Source organism: Macaca mulatta, chromosome 10 (genome assembly GCF_049350105.2).
Source record: "Macaca mulatta isolate MMU2019108-1 chromosome 10, T2T-MMU8v2.0, whole genome shotgun sequence".
NCBI classification, from domain to species: domain Eukaryota; kingdom Metazoa; phylum Chordata; class Mammalia; order Primates; family Cercopithecidae; genus Macaca; species Macaca mulatta.
In genome coordinates, this window is record NC_133415.1 from 17,953,505 (window position 1) to 17,976,557 (window position 23,053).

Genomic DNA, 23,053 nt, shown 5'->3' on the forward strand with positions numbered 1-23,053 from the left:
TAACAGTGATTTTCCTGAAGGTCAGAAGGGGCAAACTGTAACTCTCCCACTTACTAGCTGTGCAATTTGAGACAATGATGTTTTTAAGTCTCAGTTTCCTACGTGTAAAATAGAGATATGAATCCCTTACTTGCTTAATTCACAGACTTATTTCAAGCATCCAATGAAATGATAGATGGAAAAATTTTTTGTAAATGAGAAAATGCTGCACATGCATTCTTATTATTACTATTACCATCATCATTGTTCCTATTACCATTTTTGAAAGATGGACATCTTACAAACTGACCGGTTATGTATCGTTTTGTATCGTCAACTCCCTTGGCTAAAAACCCATCTAACTAGAATATTTTCATTGGATTTAACCACTCAGCCAGGCTGAATTCAAGAACCCCAGTGGGTTTTAAATCTGCTCACTACTGGCTAAATAACATGTTTGAAGAGAAAATAGCAAGCAATGATCAACATCTTATTCAGAGGCATAATAGCACTGCTGAAACTCCCCTTTCTCATCCCCTGTTATTATTAATATGCTGCTATTACTTAATGTACATTGTGTTCCAGAGTGTGTGTGTTGCCTTTACACTGTATATATACATAAGTCCCACCCTCCAAAACCAGCCATCATAAAGAAGGAGAGAAAATCACAACTGATGACATGTGGTAAAGGACTAGCAACTCGAGCTCACTCACTGTGATCAGGCCTTTATTCCACCTGTCACATAATGAAATATTTCTTCCTTCTTGATTCAGAATGAAGCAGCAGCTCGATTCTGTCAGGTCCTCTGCTGGGTATTTTCCTGTACATCATCCCATTTTCATGTTGACAGAGCAATAGGTGGCCTTGTGTCTGCTTTTTTTTTTTCCCCTTCTTTTTGTGATGGAGTTTCACTCTCGTTGCCTAGGCTGGAGTGCAGTGGTGCGGTCTTGACTCACTGCAACCTTCACCACCCGGGTTCAAGCGATTTTCCTGCCTCAGCCTCCCGAGTAGCTGGATTAGAGGCATGCACCACCATGCCCGGCTAAGTTTGTATTTTTAGTTGAGATGCGGTTTCTCCATGTTGGTCAGGCTGGTCTCAAACTCCCGACCTCAGGTGATCTGTCCGCCTCAGCCTCCCAAAGTACTAGGATTACAGGCGTGAGCTACTGTGCCTGGCCGCCTTGTGTCTGCTTTGCAGATGTAGAACCTGAAATTCAGAGAAGGGAATTGACCACACTCCAGCTTGTATTCAGGACAGTGCTCGTGCCATCATTCCATGTTGCTTCTAGATCAAGGATGCTTAAATATTCCCAGGAGATTAAAAAATATGTATACTATGTAGGAACTCAGCAATGTCTGTGCAAACAGAAAATAAAGTTACAGAGCTGTGCTTTTAAGTTGGGTGTTGATCTTCCCCAGTTAGAATTAATTAATTGGCTCACTTCCCAATTGTGTTGTGTGTCTCAGACTTGACTGCACATAAGAATCACTTGGAACCGTTGGAAACACAAAACAACACGCCGAAAACAATGCTAGGGGCCACTCTGGATGACACTTTAGCATGGCTTGTGATCCAAACCCAAACAAGCAGCAATGCCAGGCCCTACCACTAGATGTCGTAGTTTAGTTTTTCTGGGGCAGGCCCAGTAGTGTGGGCCCGTGTGATTCCAAAGTGTAGCCAGCCCTGGGCTGGGACTGCAGCAGGTCTTTGTCAGTATCCTGAAGGAGGACACCCAGGCTCCACTTGGCTCCTGCTCAGGACCCTGCATAATGTGCAAATGTTAGTTTTAGAAGGCTGAGACTTTCCCTGGCACACTGTATTAGTCCGTTTTCACGGTACTGATAATACCCGAGACTGGGCAATTTACAAAAGAAAGAGATTTAACTGGACTTAAAATTCCCTGTGTCTGGGGAAGCCTCGCAATCCTGGTGGAAGGCAAGGAGGAGCAAGTCCCATCTTACACGGATGGCAGCCGGCAAAGAGAGAGCTTGTGCAGGGGAACTCCTCTTTTTAAAACCATCAGATCTCATGAGACTTATTCACTGTCACAAGAACAGCACGGGAAAGACTTGCCCCCATGATTCAATTACCTCCCCCAGGTCCCTCCCGCAACACCTGGGATTTCAAGATGAGATTTGGGTGGGGACACAGCCAAACCATATCACACACTCTTTGGATAGTAAAGTACAGAAGTTAAAAATCCGTTATAATAATCTTCCTGGGTCTGGACGTATGTTTCCAAGCGTCCCTTTCTGCTTTGTATTTTGGTGTTAACAGTTGTCTCAGTTGAGTGTTACTGGCCACTTGCAGTCCTTGGAGAAACATTTGTACTGAGAAGGTATATGACTCTATTATAACTACATTGGAATGTTTGTTTATGCTAAAAGTATGAGCTCAATCTAGTAGTCACCTTCGTCTTTCCTGATTTTACTTCCCGTTTCTGAGTACAATTAATTTTGCTATGTTCTGAGAATGTTGATAAGAATTTCAGATTTCACTGTGTAATCATCATGTGAGTATCATATTTGAATCAGTTTCCAAAAACAATTAAGGTTTTTGGAAAGAGGCAAATCTGATTTTTAATCCCAGCTTCTATAATTCATTATAATTGGGTGATTTCCTTGATGTCTACATCACACATAGTAATAAAGGTTATTGTGTGAATTAAAAGATACTTGTAAATTGCTTTATTATACTGTTACATAGTAAGCATTCAACAAATGTTATTGTTATTATAAACATAATAATATTCTCTCCCATTTAATGGTGATCTTCTAAGAAAGAGGAACATTTTTCATTTACTCCTCTTTCCTTAGGATCTAGTACAGAATTTGGCACACACAATGAATGTTTAGATAAATGAGTCACTTTTGGAATTAGGTGATTTTTTTTAAAGGGGATTTAGAGCATTAGGAATTCCTTTGATCGGTAGCCAAATCCCCAAGTGGAAGTAAAAGCATAATGGAATTACCTTGTACCATGTACCGTCTTCTATAGTACCTTCTAAGGGTGACATTTTTCCCTTCTGCATTCTCGTGTATGATAAATTCTAAATCTAGACAGGTTAGACAGCCATCCTCACAATCTGGTTGCCTTGACAACCGTCATATTAAACAGTAAGGGCCTGTTGTTGGGGGGTGAATGTCAACATTACCACCGTCTAAATCTTCTGAAGCAGGGCTTCAAGGTCAAGGTTAAACATATTCAAAATTGCAATAAGACCTTTGGTTAATGTTCGTTAGATGTATTACAAGAGCTGAGTGAAGCCATCATCTTATCAGGGTGACCAGTGAAGAGACTCATTTTGGCTGTCAGCCAGAAGAAATTCGGACTGCCATTGACAAGGTTTTCCTTTCACTACACCAAGAGACTTTTGCCTTCTATGTGTGGTGAAAGAAAACCCAACCAGAAATTAATAAAGGGACACCTCTGGGTCATCCTCCTCAACTCTTTTTGCCTGCATGTAAGCTGCTGCCCGTGTGTTTAAATTCACCTGCAAGGTAGATCTCCGCAGCTGGCAACAGAGATTGTCACAGGCAAGGATGTCACCTACAAAGTGCTAAAGAGCCCTCTAAAAATGAAAAGCAAAATGCCTCATTAATACTGAGCAGTGTGGGGCTTCTTTAATTGCAGCCTATGTGGCTGCCCTTTTTAGATGGCTCCACGGGAAGGCGGAGGTAAGAGTGGAAGGAGGAACGGTTGTGATAGCGAGAGAAATTGCCCCCCAAATATCCGGATGAACTTGACAACAGAGAAGTGTGTTTTCTGATTCAGCTGCCTTCTGATTCAATTCAGAAAGGCAGGAAAGAACTGTTGGATTCAGCAGAGGCTAAGATCAGGGAGCAGGTTTTTGAGATGTGTGTGTGTGCACTTTTGCGTACTTCTCTGTTTTGTGACTATTTTAATGTTGTATGATCCTGGAGGGCGGTGTTTCTTAATCTCTTTTTAAACAATATCACTCCCCTCTCCTGTGTGCCTTTTTATACTTTTTATTTCCCTGATTAAACCTCTAACATAAGATTTTAATACCAAACCATTGGAATATCTGATTTTTTTTTTGATCCCCACAAGAACCAACTTTTGTATCTGTTAAGAATGCATGCAATAGAATAAATTTATGGTAACAGAAACGAAGTCTTTTTTTCCGCTTGCATTTAATAGCAGAATGATTATCTCTCTTCTTAGCACTTCGAATGGGAATTAAATATAACTAAATACACCACACATATATGGTCACCTATATATATCTGTGGGTTCTGTATTCTTGGATTCAACCAACCAAGACTTGACAGTATTCAGGGGAAAAGAATAGATGGGTACACCTGAACTGAACATGTATAGATATTTATTTTCTTTTCAGTATTCTCTAAACAATACTGTATAACAGTCATTTGCATAGCATTTACATTGCATTAGGTATTAATAAGCAATCTAGGATGACAAAGTATATGGGAGGATATACCTAGGCTATATGCAAATACTACACTATTTTATATCAGGGCATTTGTGCACCTGAGGATTTTGGTATCCTTGAGGGTGCTGGAACCAATCCCCCACAAATAGGGTATGTATACACACACACGTATGTATCCATATGCATACATATGACTTTAAGTTACCGTCAGGGTCCAGTTTAACCAATGTATCTTCTCTGTAGGCCACACTCTTGTACCTAGGTCACTGGTGATATACGTACATATGAGCATATTCACATACATATAAAGACTGCAGATAGACAAGTTATGGCATATGCTGATAAAGCACCATGTCATCTAACTTAAAACTAGAACAATAGCACCAAAGCCACCTGGATATCTTCACTATCCCATGCCCCAGCCTCCCTCACTCCCACTTCCTCTCAGGGTAAACCACTACCGTGACAGCTGTGATCATCCTTTTTGAAACTTATTTTGGAATAAAATAAATAAATATTATATATATATTTTAAAAATAAAATAAATAGTATAACAAGTATTATTTGTTATAATAATTTCAAAAACTGCTGTTATTTCCTCAAAGCAGTCATCTGGCACAGAACTTTACACTTAAAAGTCTCTGAAGTGTTTGTTGATTAAATGAATGAGTGAATGAATGATGAATGAATGAAGCAGGTCCGTCCATCAGTATATCCCCATCAGAAGCAATGGTTCTCAATAAGTGGTGTTTGTATAAATGCATTGTTTTGCTTTTTCAAAACTATTCATTGAGTGCCTTCTATGTGTCAGACACTGTGCTAAGTCTGCATACATAAATACATACTGTGCACTGTAATAAGAAGAATTGCAGCTTCTAAAAATATTAAGATCAGGCTACGCAGGAGCTAATGCAATTTTCTCCTCAGTGCATTGAAAAATCTATTAGTTAAGAAGGCAGCTATATTTCAGGAAATTAAACCACTGTAACAGTCCAGTTCACAAATCAGAACTCCCAGTGTTTTGAAATGCTCCATTTCATAACATAAAGTACTGAGGGATGTTCAGGCAATCTGTAAATGCTCCAGTGACCAATCCCCTCAAGCTTCGCAAAGCTAAATAGAGGATGCTTCTTGCTGGGCGATAAGAGAGGAAGGGGTTTTGTGCCACCAATAGAAGGAGGGATGTGTCTGTAGATCCACGATCACATTCCCCTTGGTTCACTTCGCCTTTGTCGTCATTCTGGAATGACGTATGTTTGCAGAAGATCATTTCTTAGTAGACCTCTGAATAATGAGCATCTTTAGGTGCAAGCCAGCTAATCTTATTTTGGGCTAGGGTTGTATGTCTGAATAAATGTTCATTGATGCTTACGGGAGATTGCTGTCACCTGCAAAGACCAGCTTTGAGGCTCTCACAACATTTTCCTGTAAGTCGCTAATGTAAGAAGACATGAAATATGTAATTCAGTTCTCCTGTTGATGCTGGTTACGAAGAATTTTGCTGTAGCTGACCTAGAGCTGCTTGTATTGAAATAGGACTTCTAAATGGAAAGAGAAGTACAGCCAGGAAGCCTTCCAGACCTCACTGTCATTAACTACCTATGAGGCATAGAGATAGCTAAAGAACTCCTGACCTTACATCAACACTTTCTTTTATTAATATGTGAGAAAGGTCTACTCTCCCTATAAATCCAACAAAGTATCAGTTTCAGATGGGGCACTTAAGCTTGGGGCTCTCTTATGACTTGTTTCTGAACAATAAGTTGGTTGTTGATCCAGTGCAAATGATTCAGCCAAGAAGACCTTGAGAAATAGCATTTTCTGTGTCTCCTAACTTGGTGTTTCTTAGAGTGTAATCTATGGAGACTTGCTTTTGAGTCACCCGGGGTGCTGGTTTTAAAATACGGATTTCTAGGCCCTTCCACAGATCTAATGAATCATAACCTCTCAGTAGGATCCTGGGAATCTGCATTTTCACCAGGCTTCCTCCAAGGTTCTGATGCCTCTCAGCTGCCTTCTGTTAATCCTTCCTCCATAAATCATTAGAGTATATTCCAAAAATACAGATGAGATCACATCTCTTAGCTAATGAAACCCGTTTTGTTTTTCCCACTGTCTCTGGGATATTATCCAGTGCTCTTTTGCACGGCATATGGTCCTGGTCTTCTCCAACATTTGATCCTGTCCTGCCTTTCCATATCCATCTCTATCATTTTCAGCTGTAAGTTTTTTCATTAAGTATATCAGACTATAGTTATGTTATACACAAACACACACACACACAATCGTTTATTTATCTGTGCCTTCATTGTCCTATCATCCTTTTCTCCCAATATTTGAGAATCTCAATTTTCAACTCATTTTTCAAGACCAAATTTAAGGTTTATTTCCTCCAGACATCTTTATCTGATTGTTGTCCCTCCTTTATCACTCCCCTTTAATTGACCTTCTACTGGACCACTGCTATACATATCTCAACCAACCAAGGGCTGAAAACACTTGAAAAAAAAATCAGATGGTTGCATCTATATTGAACATGTATAGACTTTCTTGTCATTCCCAAAACAATACAACTGTTTACGTAATTTTTACACTGTATTAGATGTTAGAAGTAACCTAGAGATGATTTAAAATATACAGGAGGTTGCGCGTAGATTATATGCAATATGGCACCATTTTATATCAAGACTTGAGCATCTTTGGATTTTGATATCCAAGAGGGGTCCTGTAACCAGTACCCCACAGACTCCGAGGATGGCTGTACTTGGAATTTATCACAGTGCAGTTTCATACCATTTTATAATTAGAGATGTGGTAGCCAGTTTCCAAGATGGCACCCAGTAATTCCCACCTCCTAGCATTCATTCACTCCCATGTCTAGTCCCTTCCCTTCCCACATTGCATAAACTTACCTGTATAACCAGTAAGACATTGCAGGAATGATACCATGTTCCTTCTGAGGCCAAGTCTTCAAAATAACCTTCCTTCCACCTTGCTGTCTTTGGGACCTCACTTTGGGGAAAACCAGCCAGCATGTGGTAAAGACTCTCAAGCAGCCTTCTGGAGTGGTCCATGTAGCAAAAACCTGAGCCTTCTTATTGACAGCTGGCATCACCTGCCAGGCACGTATGTGGGAGCCAGCATAGAATTAGATCTTACATCCCAGAGCAAGTATTCTCTGCAACCTCATGAGGAATCCTAAGAACCACCCCCAGCGAATACACTCTCAGATTCCTGACACACGGAAACCATTTGAGTTTATAACTGTTGCTGTTTTAAGCTGCTGCATTTTGAGGTAACTTGTTGTGCAGTCCTGGATACTGAATATCCGCTAGACCACAGACTCCTTGAGAACATCAGCCATGTTTCCTTCATCATGGACCCTGGTCCCTCATCCTCCTCAGTACCTGCCCCATATTAAGGTGTTCCATAAATGTCCCATTAAATGATCTCAACTGAGCTAAACTGGAGTTTCTCTGTGCTGCCAAGGATGAATACTCACAAATGCAGATGACTTTTTGTTTGTTTGTTTTGAGATGGAGTCTTGCTTTTTGCCCAGGCTGGAGTGCAGTGGCTCGATCTCAGCTCACCACAACCTCCACTTCCTGGGTTCAAGTGATTCTCCTGCCTCAGCCTCCCGAGTAGCTGGGATTACAGGCATCTGCCACCACACCTAGCTAATTTTTGTGTTTTTAGTAGAGATGGGGTTTCACCATGTTGACCAGGCTGGTCTTGAACTCCTGACCTCAGGTGATCTGTCTGCCTCGGCCTCCCAAAGTGCTGGGATTACAGGTGTGCGACAGCAGATGCCTTTAATAAAGGTGAATATTATCTTTTGCTCTTATTATCATCAGTCATAATATTAACAGTTAACAATAGCCATTGCTTATATATAGCACCAGATTCACAATCCCATGGAATATGTGCTGTAAGTAGCCCCATTTTACAGATGAAAACTGAGGTACATAGAGGTTTAACTGCTTGCCCAGAATGACCCAGACAGTGAATGATGGTGCCAGTATTCAAACCCAGACAGTCTCCAGAGTATGTGTTGTTAACCATTTTATTTTATTTTATTTTTTATTTTATTTTATTTCTATTTATTTATTTATTTTGAGACAAAGTCTCACTCTGTCACCCAGGCTGGAGTGCGGTGTTGCAATCTCAGCTCACTGCAGCCTCCACCTCCTGGGCTCAAGTGATTCTCCTGCCTCAGCCTCCCAAGTAGCTGGGATTACAGACAGCCGCCACCATGCCCAGCTAATTTTTGCATTTTTAGTAGAGATGGGGTTGTACCATGTTGGCCAGGCTGGTCTTGAACTCCTGACCTCAAGTGATCCACGCACCTTGGCCTCCCAGAGTGCTGGGATTAATGGCATGTGTCATGAACCATTTTGAACACTCATATTGAGCCCTTATATGGCAAGCATTGTGCTAGGCACCATGATTCTGCTACCTCATTTAATGCTTTTTTAAACCTCATGCAGTGTGTATTGTTTTCTCTGTTTTATGGGTGGGGAGATTGAGACTTAGGTGAGTTTGCCAGGCTGGTTATGGTAGAGTCAGGATTCAGAATTGGGCCAGACAGACTCCAAAGCTCGTGCTCATTTCACGATCTTCTTCCAAGGCATCCGCCAGTGTTTCTGTCCCAGCATCTTAAGCCCCACCCCACTTCTATTTCTTAACAATTATACTCTGAACATATAGGTTGGTTGCCAAGACAACCACTCAGAAACAACATGAAAGGCAAATGACTTTTCAAACATTCTGCAGCTGGGATGACTTCTTTTTTTAATTTTTAAAAATATGTCAAGGTGATTTGCAATCCACAGCAAAATGTTAATATGGGTAAGCAATCTGTTTTGAGCAAAAAATATTTCCAGTATGGTAGAGGGGAGCTTACAGATTACAAATATAGTAACACATTAGGAAGGAAGCAGGATATTCTACTATTACCCTTTTTACAGGTGAGAAAATTAAGACCTGGAGAGATTTGGAAGCCAGGAATGCCCAGCTCTAAAGACATTGTACCTAATTATCTGAAAAACTGCTTGGAGAATGAAAATTTGTCTGGATGGAGGCAGAGGCTCAGTCCTGACCCTACAGTAAATCAGAAGAGTGAAGAGCACATCTGAATAGGCCAGGGCCAGTGGGAAAAGAGGGGAAGAGAGAAACACATCATTTCAGAGTAGAGTATCTAGGACTGGAGGACTGAAAGTTGAGGTAAGGAAAAGGACCCCCAAACTTTGGGTACTAAATAATATACAACCCTTAAGCTTGTTAGGAGGAGTTTAAATAGGCCAGCCTATATAAAGGTCTTGCCACAATGCCTGACACCCAGTATGTGCTAGGCGTATTTTCTATTATTATCTTGACTAGGGTATCTCAATGACTCCTGGAAATCCACATCTTGAAGAAGGAATGAGCATCATTTCCTGACAAAACCAGCCTCTTTTCCTGTCTTTCCCTTATTTATCAAAGGTCAGAAATGTGTCATCACCATTGAGGCATGGCTTTCCTCCATCCCCTGTGTTTTGGGCAGTCACCGTTAGAGGTGAGGTGTGTCCACTGTCTAGTCCTCTGCCTCCATGCTCATACTGCTAATCTGGTCAACTTTTCTGTGGACCACCTGACATCAGATCTACCCTAGAATCACCTGCACCACCTCATAGATGCTCCCCCCCTTTGGGTCTACCTGGTAATTGGCAGCTTCTTCAGGACGGCAAATTTCCCTTTGAAAGCATCCCCCACCCCCCAGTTTACATAAAACCCTTAAAACCTGGGGTTGCCTGTGCTCCCTTTGCGTAAGTGAATTAGGTGATAATCTTGGGCATGACTGCATTTTTGCTGATTGGAGTTTAGACCATGCTGCTTAGAATTATTAACAGCCATTGCAAGGATAATGATCTGCCCCTTAGAATAAACTAACTCTCATTTTTATTATCTTTTTAATTACATGAACCCTTTGGCGTGTTGATAATGATGAACAACATGGTGGGTTATTACTCTGCCAGGTGTTGTCTTCTGTATGGGATGCTCTTGGGGAAATCTGCGTGGTGCTCTCCAGGTTTCCTCAACCTGCCTTCGAGGGTGCTCTTCTCTCCGTTGAGCCCATGATGTAAGAAGTTCCTGGTTGGACTGAAGTGTGTTGCGGCGTGGAAATGAGATTAATACCGGTGTGGATTGCATGAAGAGACTGCCCCAGAAGGTTGCATGGCTAATCACTCCCACGCACTTTTCCTCCTCCTCAAACCCAAAGTGTGCTGTCCAGTTCAGCCTGTGATTTTTTTTTTCTTTCTTTTTTTTTTTTTTGAGATGGAGTCTCGCTCTGTCACCAGGCTGGGGTGCATTGGCGCTGTCTTGGCTCACTGCAAGCTCCGCCTCCTGAGTTCAAGCAGTTCTCCTGCCTCAGCCTCCTGAGCAACTGGGACTTCAGGAGCCCGTCACCATGCCGAAGTAATTTCTGTATTTTTAGTAGAAACGAGGTTTCACCATGTTGGCCAGGATGGTCTCGATATCTCGACCTCATGATCTGCCCGCCTCATTTTTTACAGAAACATGGGACAAGGTGATAAGTAGCTTATTTCCCATGACAAAACCATCTGCATTCCTGACTTCCCCTTTACTTTCAAAGGTACCAGAATTTGCTGCTTTTATCATGCCCCAAATTCTGAGTCACCTGAACTTGGGTATTGCTGATAGGCATTCACTGAGAGAGGAGAAATGGGCTTGGCGGAGACCTGTTGCTTGCCCAGCATGAGGCTGGATCCTACACCTTCTCCTGTGAATACCATAACATTGTAGGCCCCCCATTTCCAGATGAGAGAACTAAGACTCAAGGAGGTTAAGTGAGTTACCTGAGGTCACACAGCTCATTAAAAGTGGAACCGGTTCTATGGCCCAGGCTTCGGGGCTCAACAAACTGTGCCTCATCTGTTGCACCGTACTGACCCTGGATTTTAGCAATCGTGAACATTTCTGCTCCTAGGTGAGGAAAATGTCAGAGGAAAATGAACTCAGACCTGGCTGACTCCATAGTCATGCACATTCATCAAACAGTTTTTGAGTAATTACTATGTTGTTACCACAGTAAAAAAGACATTGTCCCTGCCTCAAGGAGTTTCAGTCAAGTGCAGGAGAGGGGCATGGAAAATGGAACCCAGCAGGATAACATGCTGTGCTAGAGGAAGGGAAACAGCTTGCTTCTTGCTTTGGGAGCCCCTAATCCAGCCTGGGGCTGTGGGGGTGGTGGTGGCTGGAAGGCAGTGATTTCTAAGTTGAGACTTGGAGGAGGAGAGTATGGACGGAGGTGGGGGAAGCGTGTGCTAGATATCACGCTGTCTCTAAGAGGCTGAGCTATTCGTAATAAATGTACCTGCTTCTTACCACACGTTCTTTCCCCTCCACAAAATTTCTTAATTTTCCACCTTTTCCTGGGGCTTTCTTTCTGAATACAAACTCATCCCATTGCCTCCTTTATGACTAATTGAACACTCGGACTTAATTGATTATGCATTAAGTTGGGGACTTGGAGCGACATTCAGGACTGGGCTCATGTTGAGATTAATTTATTCCTGTAGTCTTCCTGTTTTGCAGTGTAACTGAGTGCCTCACATGCGTGTTAAAAATAAAACGGAGAGTCAGGGCAATCTAATTAGACAGCTTAACCCATCACTCTGGTGTTTAGTCTTCACCCAGCTCTCCTGCTTTGATGGTAACCAAAATAGATGAGTAAGTTAATCAAAGGTCTGATTAAATAGCACAGCCCTGCAGCATGGACTGATGATTGCCAAGCCTCGGTTCAGGCAGATTGTTAGAGGAGAGAGGAGGCTGAGCTGAGCCCCAAAGGCCAGGGCTTTCATGAGGAAGATGTTTACAAAGCATATGGGAGGGAATTCCTCACTGAGTCCTTGGATCCTACCGTGATGGCTAGTCAGGAATCTCACTCCAAAGGAAGGATAATGTAGTTTGGGGAAAGAACACAAACCTTCTCCTGGCAAATTGTGACTCTTAGAGCTTTGCATCTTGCTTGCTGTGGGATTGTAGACAAATCTCCAGCCTTCCTATGCCTGCCTGCCATCCATCATCCATCCGTCTGTTCATCCATCATCCATCCATCCATCCATTCATCCATCATCCATTCATCCATCCATCCGTCTATCCATCCATTCATCCATCATCCATCCATCCATCCATCATCCATTCATCCATCCATTCATCCGTCCATTCATCCATCATCCATCCATCCATCCATCCATCCATTTATCCATCATCCATCCATCCATCTATCCATCCATTCATCCATCATCCATTAATCCATCCATTCATCCATCATCCATCCATCCATCATCCATTCATCCATCCATCCATCCATCTGTTCCAGAAATGTGTTTTGTACCTATTATATACAAGACATTGTGCTTTTTTTTTTTTTTTTTTTTTGAGACAGAGTTTCACTTTTGTTGCCCAGGCTGGAGTACAATGGTGTGAGCTCTGCTCAATGCAACCTCTGCCTCCCAGGTTCCGGCGATTCTCCTGCCTGAGCCTCCCGAGTAGCTGGGATTACAGGTGTGTGCCACCACACCTGGCTAATTTTGTATTTTTAGTAGAGACGGCATTTCTCCATGTTGTTCAGGCTGGTCTCAAGCTCCTGACCTCAGGTGATCCACCTGCCTCAGCCTCCTAAAATCCTGGGATTACAGGCGTGAGCCACTGCACCCGGCCAAGGCATTGTGCTTTGATTTTGTTGTTGTTCATTTAATTTGTCCTTGTGTTAACGGTATGACTCTGTTGGTTGTGTGAGTTTTTTCCTTCTAGGTACTCTCTTGCCCTAACCCTCACTTTATGCTCCATGAGGCTGATGCATAAAGCATCTCTAATCTCACTTTTGCTCTGGTTTCCATTAGGGTTGACCAGAGGGCTGCCCTCCCGGGATACTGGTGGGCAGGAGGAGAGTGACATTGAGATGTTTTTTTCCTGTTCTGGCTTATGGGTTGCCACAGGTAGGCTGTGTCCCTCTGCTGAAGGTCACTGCCTCAGCCAGGTGGCCTTACTCATACAGCAGTTCTCTCTGGATTCCAGCATCTGTTGGCCTAGACCCTTTTGGCTTTGGGGTAGTAATGGCCCCAAGTACTCTTCCCGTCCTCTAGTAACTGCACAGTTCTTGTTAAACTGCCTCTAATTCTGCATATACTTAGATTAAGTAGTCCTTTTATTAAATCTTCCTTAGATTCCCCAGGAGAGTGTGCTGTTTCCACCCACACCCTGCATGATAGGATGAAGTAAGTGTAGCAACAAGGATGGAGCTGGAGGCCATTATCCTAAGCGAGCTAACTCAGAAGCAGAAAATCAAATATCACACTTTTTCACTTACAGGTGGAAGCTAAAACAATAGGCATACATGGATACAAAGTTGGAAATAATAGACACTGGGGTCTCCAAAAGAAGAAAGGGTGAGAGCTGGGTAAGGGGTGAAAAATTGCCTGCTGGATACAATGTTCAACATTCAGGTGACAAGTGTACTGGAAGTCCAGTCTCCACCATTACACAGTGTACTCATGTAACAAACATGCGTGTGTACCCCCAGAATCTAAACTTTAAAATTTTTTTTAAAAGGAGGGATGACCTTTATAAGTAGCAGAAACTCAGACAAGCTGAGCAAACCTGTCCAAGGTGACATGGCGATTAAGTGATGATACTAGAATCTAAATCCAGGCATGTCTGACTCTGCCACCTCGGTTTTTTGCTCTCCTGCATACATCCTGGAGACCTTTACCTTCATCAGGAAGTACTGGAAGAGGCATTGATATCTAAATACTTGGAATAAGATAGAGGGATCAGGAAGAAGGGTGGGTACCAGGCCCTTGAGTCCTTTAATATCTTTTAATTTTTATACAACCGTGTGAAGTGGGCATCATCTCCATTTTACCAACTTTAAAAATGAGCAACTACTTTTAAAAGAAAAACTAAGTAACCACATTGTTTTCAAACATGTCATAGTCTGGTGATGGTGGGAAAACAGGCACACAGGAGGCCGATTTAGGGAAGCTATGAGATAGGCTCCCCATGCTGACTCATGAGACCCATTCCATCTCTGAAACACACTCCATTTTACAGATAAAGAAACCAAAACTTAGAGAGATCAAATGCTCTGTGGGGCTAGAGCCCAGATTTGAACTCCTGTCCTTTTTCCCCTCCTCCATGATGCCTGGGTGTAAGGTGACAGGGTCTCATACACAGAGTTAGGGATGCTTTTTCTTGAAACTGATGAGAAGTGAAGCCAGTGGACTTCCTGGGTCGAGTGGGGACTTGGAGAACTTTTGTGTCTAGCCAAAGGATTGTAAGTGCACCAATCAGCACTCTGTAAAAACACACCAATCAGCACTTTGTGTCTAGCTAAAGGATTGTAAGTGCACCAATCAGCACTCTGTAAAAATGCACCAATCAGCACTCTGTGTCTAGCTAAAGGATTGTAAATGCACCAATCAGCACTCTGTAAAATCACACCAATCATTGCTCTGTGTCTAGCTAAAGGATTGTAAACACACCATTCAGCACTCTGTAAAATGGACCAATCAGCAGGATGTGGGTGGGGACAAATAAGGGAATAAAAGCTGGCCACCGCAACCAGCAGCAGCATCCTGCTCGGGTTCCCTTCCAAGCTGTGGAAGCTTTGTTCTTTCGTTCTTCACAATAAATCTTGCTGCTGCTCACTCTTTGGGTCTGCACCCCCTTTAAGAGCTGTGCCACTCACCACAAAGGTCCGCAGCTTCATTCTTGAAGTCAGCGAGACCAAGAACCCACCAGAAGGAACCAACTCTGGACACAATTGGATGTCTTGCTGCTATTTTTTCTTTCTCTGCATAAAATGTGGGTGAATGTGTTTCATTTGGTTTGATTACACATAGTTGCTTTTAAGTAAAAGCAGTTTTAAAGCTTGTTTTTTTTTCCCTTTAACATCATATGTAGGTTTTTAGAAACTACATCTTAATCCACTTTGTTTTAAACAATTACATAGGATGCTATCAGAAAAAAAAAGAGTATTATGTCTGAATTAATTGTTCCATTTTGGGGCATTTTGATGGCTGCCCTTTGGTAACATGGTGATGAACATCTTTGGTGTCTTAAACAAAATTTTTAAATCTGAATTTTTTAACGAACATCTCCTCAACATGGTCAAAGGTAAGGTCAAAGGAGATGAATATTTTTTTGGAATCCTGGTAAGGTGGCCATATTCTCCATCTTAAAAGGTTCTATTAAAAGGGTTACCCTCTTGAAAATAAGTGTACTTTGGCTCCCGTGGAAACTCCCCACAGCAGCCAGGTTGGGGCCTCTGCCCACGATGATCTTCATAAATGACTATGCATATATGAGAGCTTTCATCACACTGGTGCTTTTATTTTTATCCTTGCCTTTGGACACAAAATGGCACCCATGTGTGTGCCTCGCTGATGACTCTGCCCATCTGTGAGCCATTGATTGTTCCATTATATTATGTGAGGATCATAATGTCAGTGCTCCATGGGTGGTTCATTTCTGTTCTATGTGTGTGTCCTCTATTGCTGTCAGGTGAAGAGTGTCACCTGATGACTAGGTCCTCCTTGTGGGTTTATCTGAGAATAAAGAGAAGGCAGCAGTAGCAATCTATTCAATTACAGTTTTAAAAGAATAAGCATAAGCTTTAACAATACCATTACCCACTAATCTTTAATGACACATAAATGGAATATGATTTAAAGAAATATACGTACATAGGAACAATTCGATATTGGTTGCAAAAGTATATGTAATGGGATTCCATTTTTGGACCTTTATGTTTTTGCATATCCTTTTTTTCTCTAGTGGATCTATTTTATTTCTATAATAACAAAAGTTTTATTTAAAAATCTCAACATAGGATTTGCAGTAATAATTATTTCACAACTATTACTTTTCCTCTCCCTTAATTCAGATACATTTTCCTCCAGAAAACTTCACATGTCAAAATGCAAATTATATAAATCTTTAAAAGAAAACTCATTCATTTATTCAACAAATTTGTATTGGATACTTTTTGTGTGTTAGGCCCTATTTATGATGTTTAAGCAAAGAATTAATATAGCGATTTCTCTTTTTTTCCCTTTCTCCAACTCCCTCTCTGCCTTGTTCTGTCTAGTCTGAAGTTTCCTGGATCCCCAATAAACATTACTCTGGGATTTATGGTCTGATGAAGCTTGTGCTGACCAAGACTCTTCCTGCCAACCTGGAGAGAGTCATCGTCCTTGACACGGATATCACCTTTGCCACCGACATTGCAGAGCTGTGGGCTGTGTTCCACAAGTTCAAAGGTAACAGTAGCCCATTTGCTTCTTCCCGATATACTTGTAGGTATCAGCTTGCCAAGAATGGGATTGATTCTTTAAAAAAGGTGAGGTCACCTCGAATGAGGTCGTGCTAATGCGGTGGGTAAGGAATTACAAATATGGTTCAATATCAGCTCTGCTTGGATTTGAAAAATAACAGAGTAAAACAGAAATGTGTTTATATTTCTTTAGTAAATGAAGATTTTTTAACAGATGAATATCAAATGTGTGTATTTCGTATGCAGATAGTGGAGTGTTCACATACTGGTGTCCGGACGTGCGTTCATTGTTTTCTTTTTATCCACGGATAGTCTAATTGCCAGGAAAGCCTGTGAGGTAGTAGAGATGAGTATTGATTCCAGAGTTTTTGAAAATGTTCTTACAGCTTTTGCTTTCATTAACATTGTGGTTTATCATTTTAAGGAGATGTATGTGTTTGGCTTTACAAGACATTCTGTCTAGTCTGGTGGGTTTCTTTATAGCTATCATTGTAACTCTCGTCACAGCCTCGAGGTATAGGAAAGTACCTAGTGGGAAATCGTGAGCTCGGTAGGTGTATTAACTGTGGCATGGATATGTGAGAGAAGTGGCAGGTTAGCACAAATCTCAGGCTGTTATTTTAATACCCCTCTCCCAGATGTCTTTTTAAAAATTATATGATTTTTAAAATTCTTCTCTATTGGATGAGTACATTGAGAAAGAAATTCGACAGTGAAATTTTTACTTTTTTTTTTTTTTTAATTGCACACTGGCCCCTTCTGTGTTTAAAATGCCTTCTGCCATTCCTGTTAGCTCCATATGCTATGAAAGCAAGATACTACTTAATGATTTTAAATCACAGCATTTTCATAAATCACAGGATATTCCTGTTGGTTTCTGTTTCTATTCACGAACAGAGAGTGAACTTCCTTGCCTGCCCCGGTCACTCCCTGCTTCCTTCTCAGGGCGTCTGAGCTCTGGGCTAATTGAGGAAAGTCTTCACCAAATCATGGGAATGACATTGTGATCCCCGGGACTCTTTCCCTTATCAGGATCAAAATTTACTTTTCTTATTCATGTCAGTAATGACACTGGCAATGACCTCATTTAGGACACCTGTTGAAACTGAGTATTTCACAGCTCTCTCATCTTCATAGAACGTGTGGACATGTCCTTTTGTTTCATAAAGAAAGAAACGGAAGCTCAGAAGGATGCAGGCTTTTCCCAGAGTTGAGATCAGAGTGCCTGTGTCTTGGCTTCCATCCGCTGCCCTTTTCAAGTTCCCCTGTCGTGTCTGCTTTGTTTTCCTCTTTCTGATCACCGTGAACTCACGAGGGGCAGTTTTTCTATAATTACATGGTGTTTTATTCATTTCTTTATGCTGATGTTGAGTGTTCAGTGATGCATTTCTTCAGCCGGCGTTTATTGCATCCCTACTGGGTGTCAAGCACTATGGCTGGCTCTGCAAATAAGGAGATGAGTAATGAGGGCGCAGTGAGAGTTGTCACCTCTCCTAGAGGGGGTTAGAGAAGGTAGCTGGGAAGGTGTCACGGAGGAGCTCCTCATTGTGCTCTGTCTCATCGGGTGAGAATGGTGGTCGTATGCACTAGACTCCCACATTCTCCTTTGGGAATAAAGACCTTATTACCCCAGCTGCTGGGAGTAGTCCCTGCAGAAGGGGCTCCCCAGCATCGGCCCTTTTTGCAGTTGCCTTAGTTGAAGTGAGTGGCCATGCCTGTGGCCACACCCCTTCCCGGGACACCACACATCATGGAATGACTGATGGACATGAGATCCTGCAGGATCATCTGCTACACTCAGAGACTGCCTCACAGGTCGATTTTCCCCTCTGCCTAGTCCTGCTTTCCCCTTCCCTTTCATAGGTGCTGTTCTCAAGAGCTCTCTCTAATAAACCTCTTGTATGCTGACTTCCATCTCAGAGTCTTTTTCCAAAAATACGCCACCTGCACCATACAGTTAGAGCTATAAGTCTCCGTTCGATAAGTATAACCACCATAGTCACCAGAACAGGTCATCAGAAATTGTAGAGCTGTAGCTAGGAAATCACGTTTATCCTCTTGCAGCTTGCAATGGCTGTAGTGCTAGTGGAGCTCTGTAGCCAATAACAACATGAATTATCATGGTTATTTTAAATACGCTGATATCATCCATTCAAGGGAAGGCACCAGAGCTCTGGCTGCTCCCCTAGCTGGCCCAAGGACTTGATTTGGAGGACTCTCAGATTCAAGGCAGCTCCTGGGGCTGAGCAGGGTATATGGGCCAAGGTCGGGACAGGGACAAGGTAAATTTGAATGCAAGGAGCTGAGTTAATGGGCTGCATTTTATTTGTTCATTCTTTTGTTGGTTTATTTCTAGCATTTGGTAGGCCCCCACTGTGAAGAGGAATACATTAGAGGCTGTTGTTACCTAAAGCTGTTGAGAACACAGCACCTGCCTTCAAGGAACTCAATAACAAGGCAGAGTGCATTGCGTGTTTATCTATCACCAGCAAAGGAGTACAAAACATCAGAGGTTTTCCCATGCCCACCCTGATTTTTCTGGAAAAGTACAGAGATGAAAAGAAAATAAGTAAGCTCATCTCTTCTCCATATGTCCCTATTTTGTATCACTTTCGTATGTGTGTGATCGTTTTTCTAAACCGAACTATCAGAAGCCAGGTCATGGAATAGGAAGAAAGCTTGTTAGGCCCATAAATGTAGAATGTTCCGATCCAAGAGAGAGTGTCCTTCATAAAGGCAATCGTCGTTGACATCTTTCACTGTAAACAGTTGGAGTGATGTTGATACAATGTGGCCTGGCTAATTTTTCTCTCTGAGAACACCTGGTTGTCTGGGGCTGCAGTGGCTCTTGGTCAGATCGAGCGTAGACTAGATTCCTTTGTGGCACGCTGTGAAAGCCCCTTGTTCCTGAATTCATTACTGGGATAATTACGAAGAAGCCTTTTTAAGGACTTAGACCCATCCTCAGCCTCTACCAGAAGAAGCCTCTTAGAGATGTCCCCATCTTCCCTGAGCTCGACTTCAGCTAAGTAGCAGATACTTCCCTCCCATGTCAGTGGTTTGCACCTTTCCCCAGCCTGCATCAGCAGCTGGAAGATTTTCAGAACCACCCATTCTTAGCAGAAAGAATCAGACATACCATTATTGGCCAGGGTCAGGAGCTACCCATTCGGTCAATATTTACTGAGCTCCTTCTAGGTGCCAGATAGTTTTATAACTGTTGGGACTGTTGCAAGAATAAGACTGTTTGAAGAGCCCCTAGCTACACTGGGGTGCAAGTACCAGAGTGGCTAGCAGCCCTGTCCTAACAGAAAATTCAGGGGAGCTGGACGTGGGTATGGTATGCTTCTCACGAGATACATCTGGTGTACCTGGCAGGGGTCCCTCATATGGGAAACATATTTTTATAGGCAGATGTCCTTGTAGCTCTTGTCTGACCTGTGTTCAGTTTACACCTGTCTGACCACCAACTACTCTGCCACTGGGAACCTGACCTTGTCCTCTCCCTGGCATACCAGGGAAAACCGGCCTGGGGCAGCCCCTGGTTCTTCAATGGAAAGTGCAAATTCAGCACCCCCTTACAATGGAAACAAGTTCAAAGACTTTTTACCTCTTCTTTTTTTTTTTTTTTGATACAAAGTCTCACTCTATCACCCAGGCTGGCGTGCAGTGGCGCGATCTCAGCTCACTATAGCCTCCACCTCCTGGGTTCAAGTGATTCTTCTGCCTCAGCCTCCCAAGTAACTGGGATTACAGGTGCACACCACCACACCTGGCTAATTTTGTGTTGTTAGTAGAGACAGGGTTTCACCATGTTGGCCAGGCTGGTCTTGAACTTCTGACCTCAAGTGATCCCAAAGTGCTGGGATTACAGGCGTGAGCCACTGTGCCTGGCCGATTTTTTACTTTCAAATCCTGAGCAGGGAACACGCAGTGGATCAGGAGGGCAGTCCTCCGTCCATGGTCACACGAGGCAGGAACGAAGAGTCAGGCACAGAGAGACACCTAGCTGTAGATTAAGCAAATAGGGTGTGGGTCACTGTGAATTCAAGGGCAAATGCCTGAATATTCCATTTAAAGAAAGTGGGAAAAGTTGGCCGGGCCCGGTGGCTCATGCCTGTAATTCCAGCACTTCGGGAGGTCAAGGTGGGCGGATCACCTGAGGTTGAGAATTCAAGACCAGCCTGACCAACATGGAGAAACCCCATCTCTACTAAAAATACAAAATTAGCCAGACGTGGTGGCGCATGCCTGTAATCCCAGCTACTGCGGAGGCTGGGGCAGGAGAATCGCTTGAAACCAGGTGGCAGAGGTTGCGGTGAGCCGAGATCGCGCCATTGCACTCCAGCCTGGGCAACAAGAGTGAAACTCCATCTCAAAAAAAAAAAAAAGAAAAGAGAAAGAAAGTGGGAAAAGCAAGGAGCCCAGTCTGTGTACTGATCTTCGGCCACCAGCTTGTGCCACCCCGGTGTGGTGTAGAACCAGAAACCCTGTCAAGGGTGACTGAGCCCTGTATAAGTATACGAAAGTTAAACATATGTTCCAAATGGATACGAGGCAACAGAAAATTGTAAGAATTCACTACAAAGCAAAACCCAGTCCCTCCCCCTGTGAGTTTATGTTTAAGTGGAGGGAGACAGACAACAGAAAAATAAACAAGTAAAGTATGTAATGTGTTAGAGGTGACTGGCGCTCTGCCTTTATCCAGGGGAAGAGTGCAAGGCGCCCTAGGCACTAAGGGTAGGGATGAACTTTGCAGAGTGGAGTTGCCTGTTTCAGGAACGAATGGAGGTTGGATCAGAGCAGAGGGAGCCCAAGGGCATGCTGGGGGGCTGCTAATTTCAGGTCATAGGGGCTACAAAGGTCAGGTTATGGGGACCTTATTTGTCAGGCCATGAGAAGACTTTGCCTTTCTGTTCAGTGGTTTGGGGAGCCATTGGCGGGCTTTGAGCAGAGGCGTGATTCAGTCTGATTTAATATTCTTAATGACTCACCCTAGCTGCCCTTTTGAGAATAGGATGAATAGTAAAACCTATCCTCAAAAGGTTTAGGAGGTAATCCAATCATCCAGGGGAGAGATGATTTTGGCTCAGACCCAGGTGGAGCAGTAGAGATGGTAGAAGTCATCATATTAGGGGTGCATTTTGAAGCTCGAGTCATCGGGATGTTCCATTGATTGGATAGGGGAATGAAAAAGAGTGGGCTTAAGGATGACCCCATGGTGGCTGGCTGGGTGAGATGACATCTGTGAGACACAGAAGACTGCAGGAAGGACAGGGTGTATGGGAAGATCAGGAGTTTGGTGTGAGGCTTGTGAAGTCTAAGATGCCTAACACACATCCACACGGAGCTGGTGAGGAGGCAAGTGGCTAAATGAGTGTTTGTAAAACACAGGGAAAGCTAACTACCATTTCTTAAGCACGTCTTAGGTTCTGGGCACTGAGCTAGAAGCTTTGCACACTTGAAAGTTAAATAAACTGGCAGCTCACGCCTGTAATCCCAGCACTTTGGGAGGCCGAGGCGGGCGGATCAGGAGGTCAAGAGATCAAGATCATCCTGGCTAACACAGTGAAACCCTGTCTCTACTAAAAAAATACAAAAAAAATTAGCCGGGCATGATGGTGGGCGCCTGTAGTCCCAGTCACTCGGGAGGCTGAGGCAGGAGAATGGCGTGAACCCAGGAGGTAGAGCTTGCAGTGAGCTGAGTTCGTGCCACTGCACTCCAGCCTGGGCAACAGAGCAAGACTCTGTCTCAAAAAAAAAAAGAAGTTAAATAAACTGGGCTCAAGAGAGATTAAATTACATGCTCAGAGAGCTATTACATACCAAAATTGAACCCCAGTCCATATGGCTTTAGAGTCTGTGTTCTGTCCACTGACCCAGGAGGCTGTGCTGCACTTAGAACAGGTGTGACTGCCAAGTACCTGTCACCTTGGATCCCTGCGTGCCTTGGTTTTTACTGCAGAAAACACTGGAAATAATATGTGATTGTCATCATTTGGGGAGGCTGTTATGAGGGCATAAATAATACATGCACATCCATAATCTGAAGCTTTTGGAAGAAGGCCGTGCTGAATATTCAAGATAGCGTTTTGATCCATAAGCACAGATGCCTCCCCTCTAAGAGGGTCTTATTGCCACAGTGTAAAATTCTGACCCTAAGCAGGTACGGTCAAACTATCCGGCATACGTGGGCACTACCTTGCTCACCCTCATGGCACCGCAGATGTGCGATACCACTGGGTATCGTTCAGGGCCTAATAGACTCTGTGTGGTTCCTTACAGCTCACATGTTTAAGCATTTAGTCTGTGCCAGCC

At 43.0% G+C, this 23,053-nt stretch overlaps 1 protein-coding gene across 28 annotated transcripts in view; it reads left to right on the forward strand.

Moving 5' to 3' along the window:
• The window catches only part of LARGE1 (LARGE xylosyl- and glucuronyltransferase 1), a 634,395-nt gene that overhangs the window by 340,739 nt on the left and 270,603 nt on the right, over positions 1–23,053 (forward strand). For 26 of the 28 annotated variants that reach the window (XM_015150011.3, XM_077948921.1, XM_077948914.1 and 23 more), the window contains 1 exon segment: positions 16,550–16,721. In XM_015150011.3, coding sequence (XP_015005497.1) covers positions 16,550–16,721 — 172 coding nt within the window. 28 annotated transcript variants of the gene reach the window in all.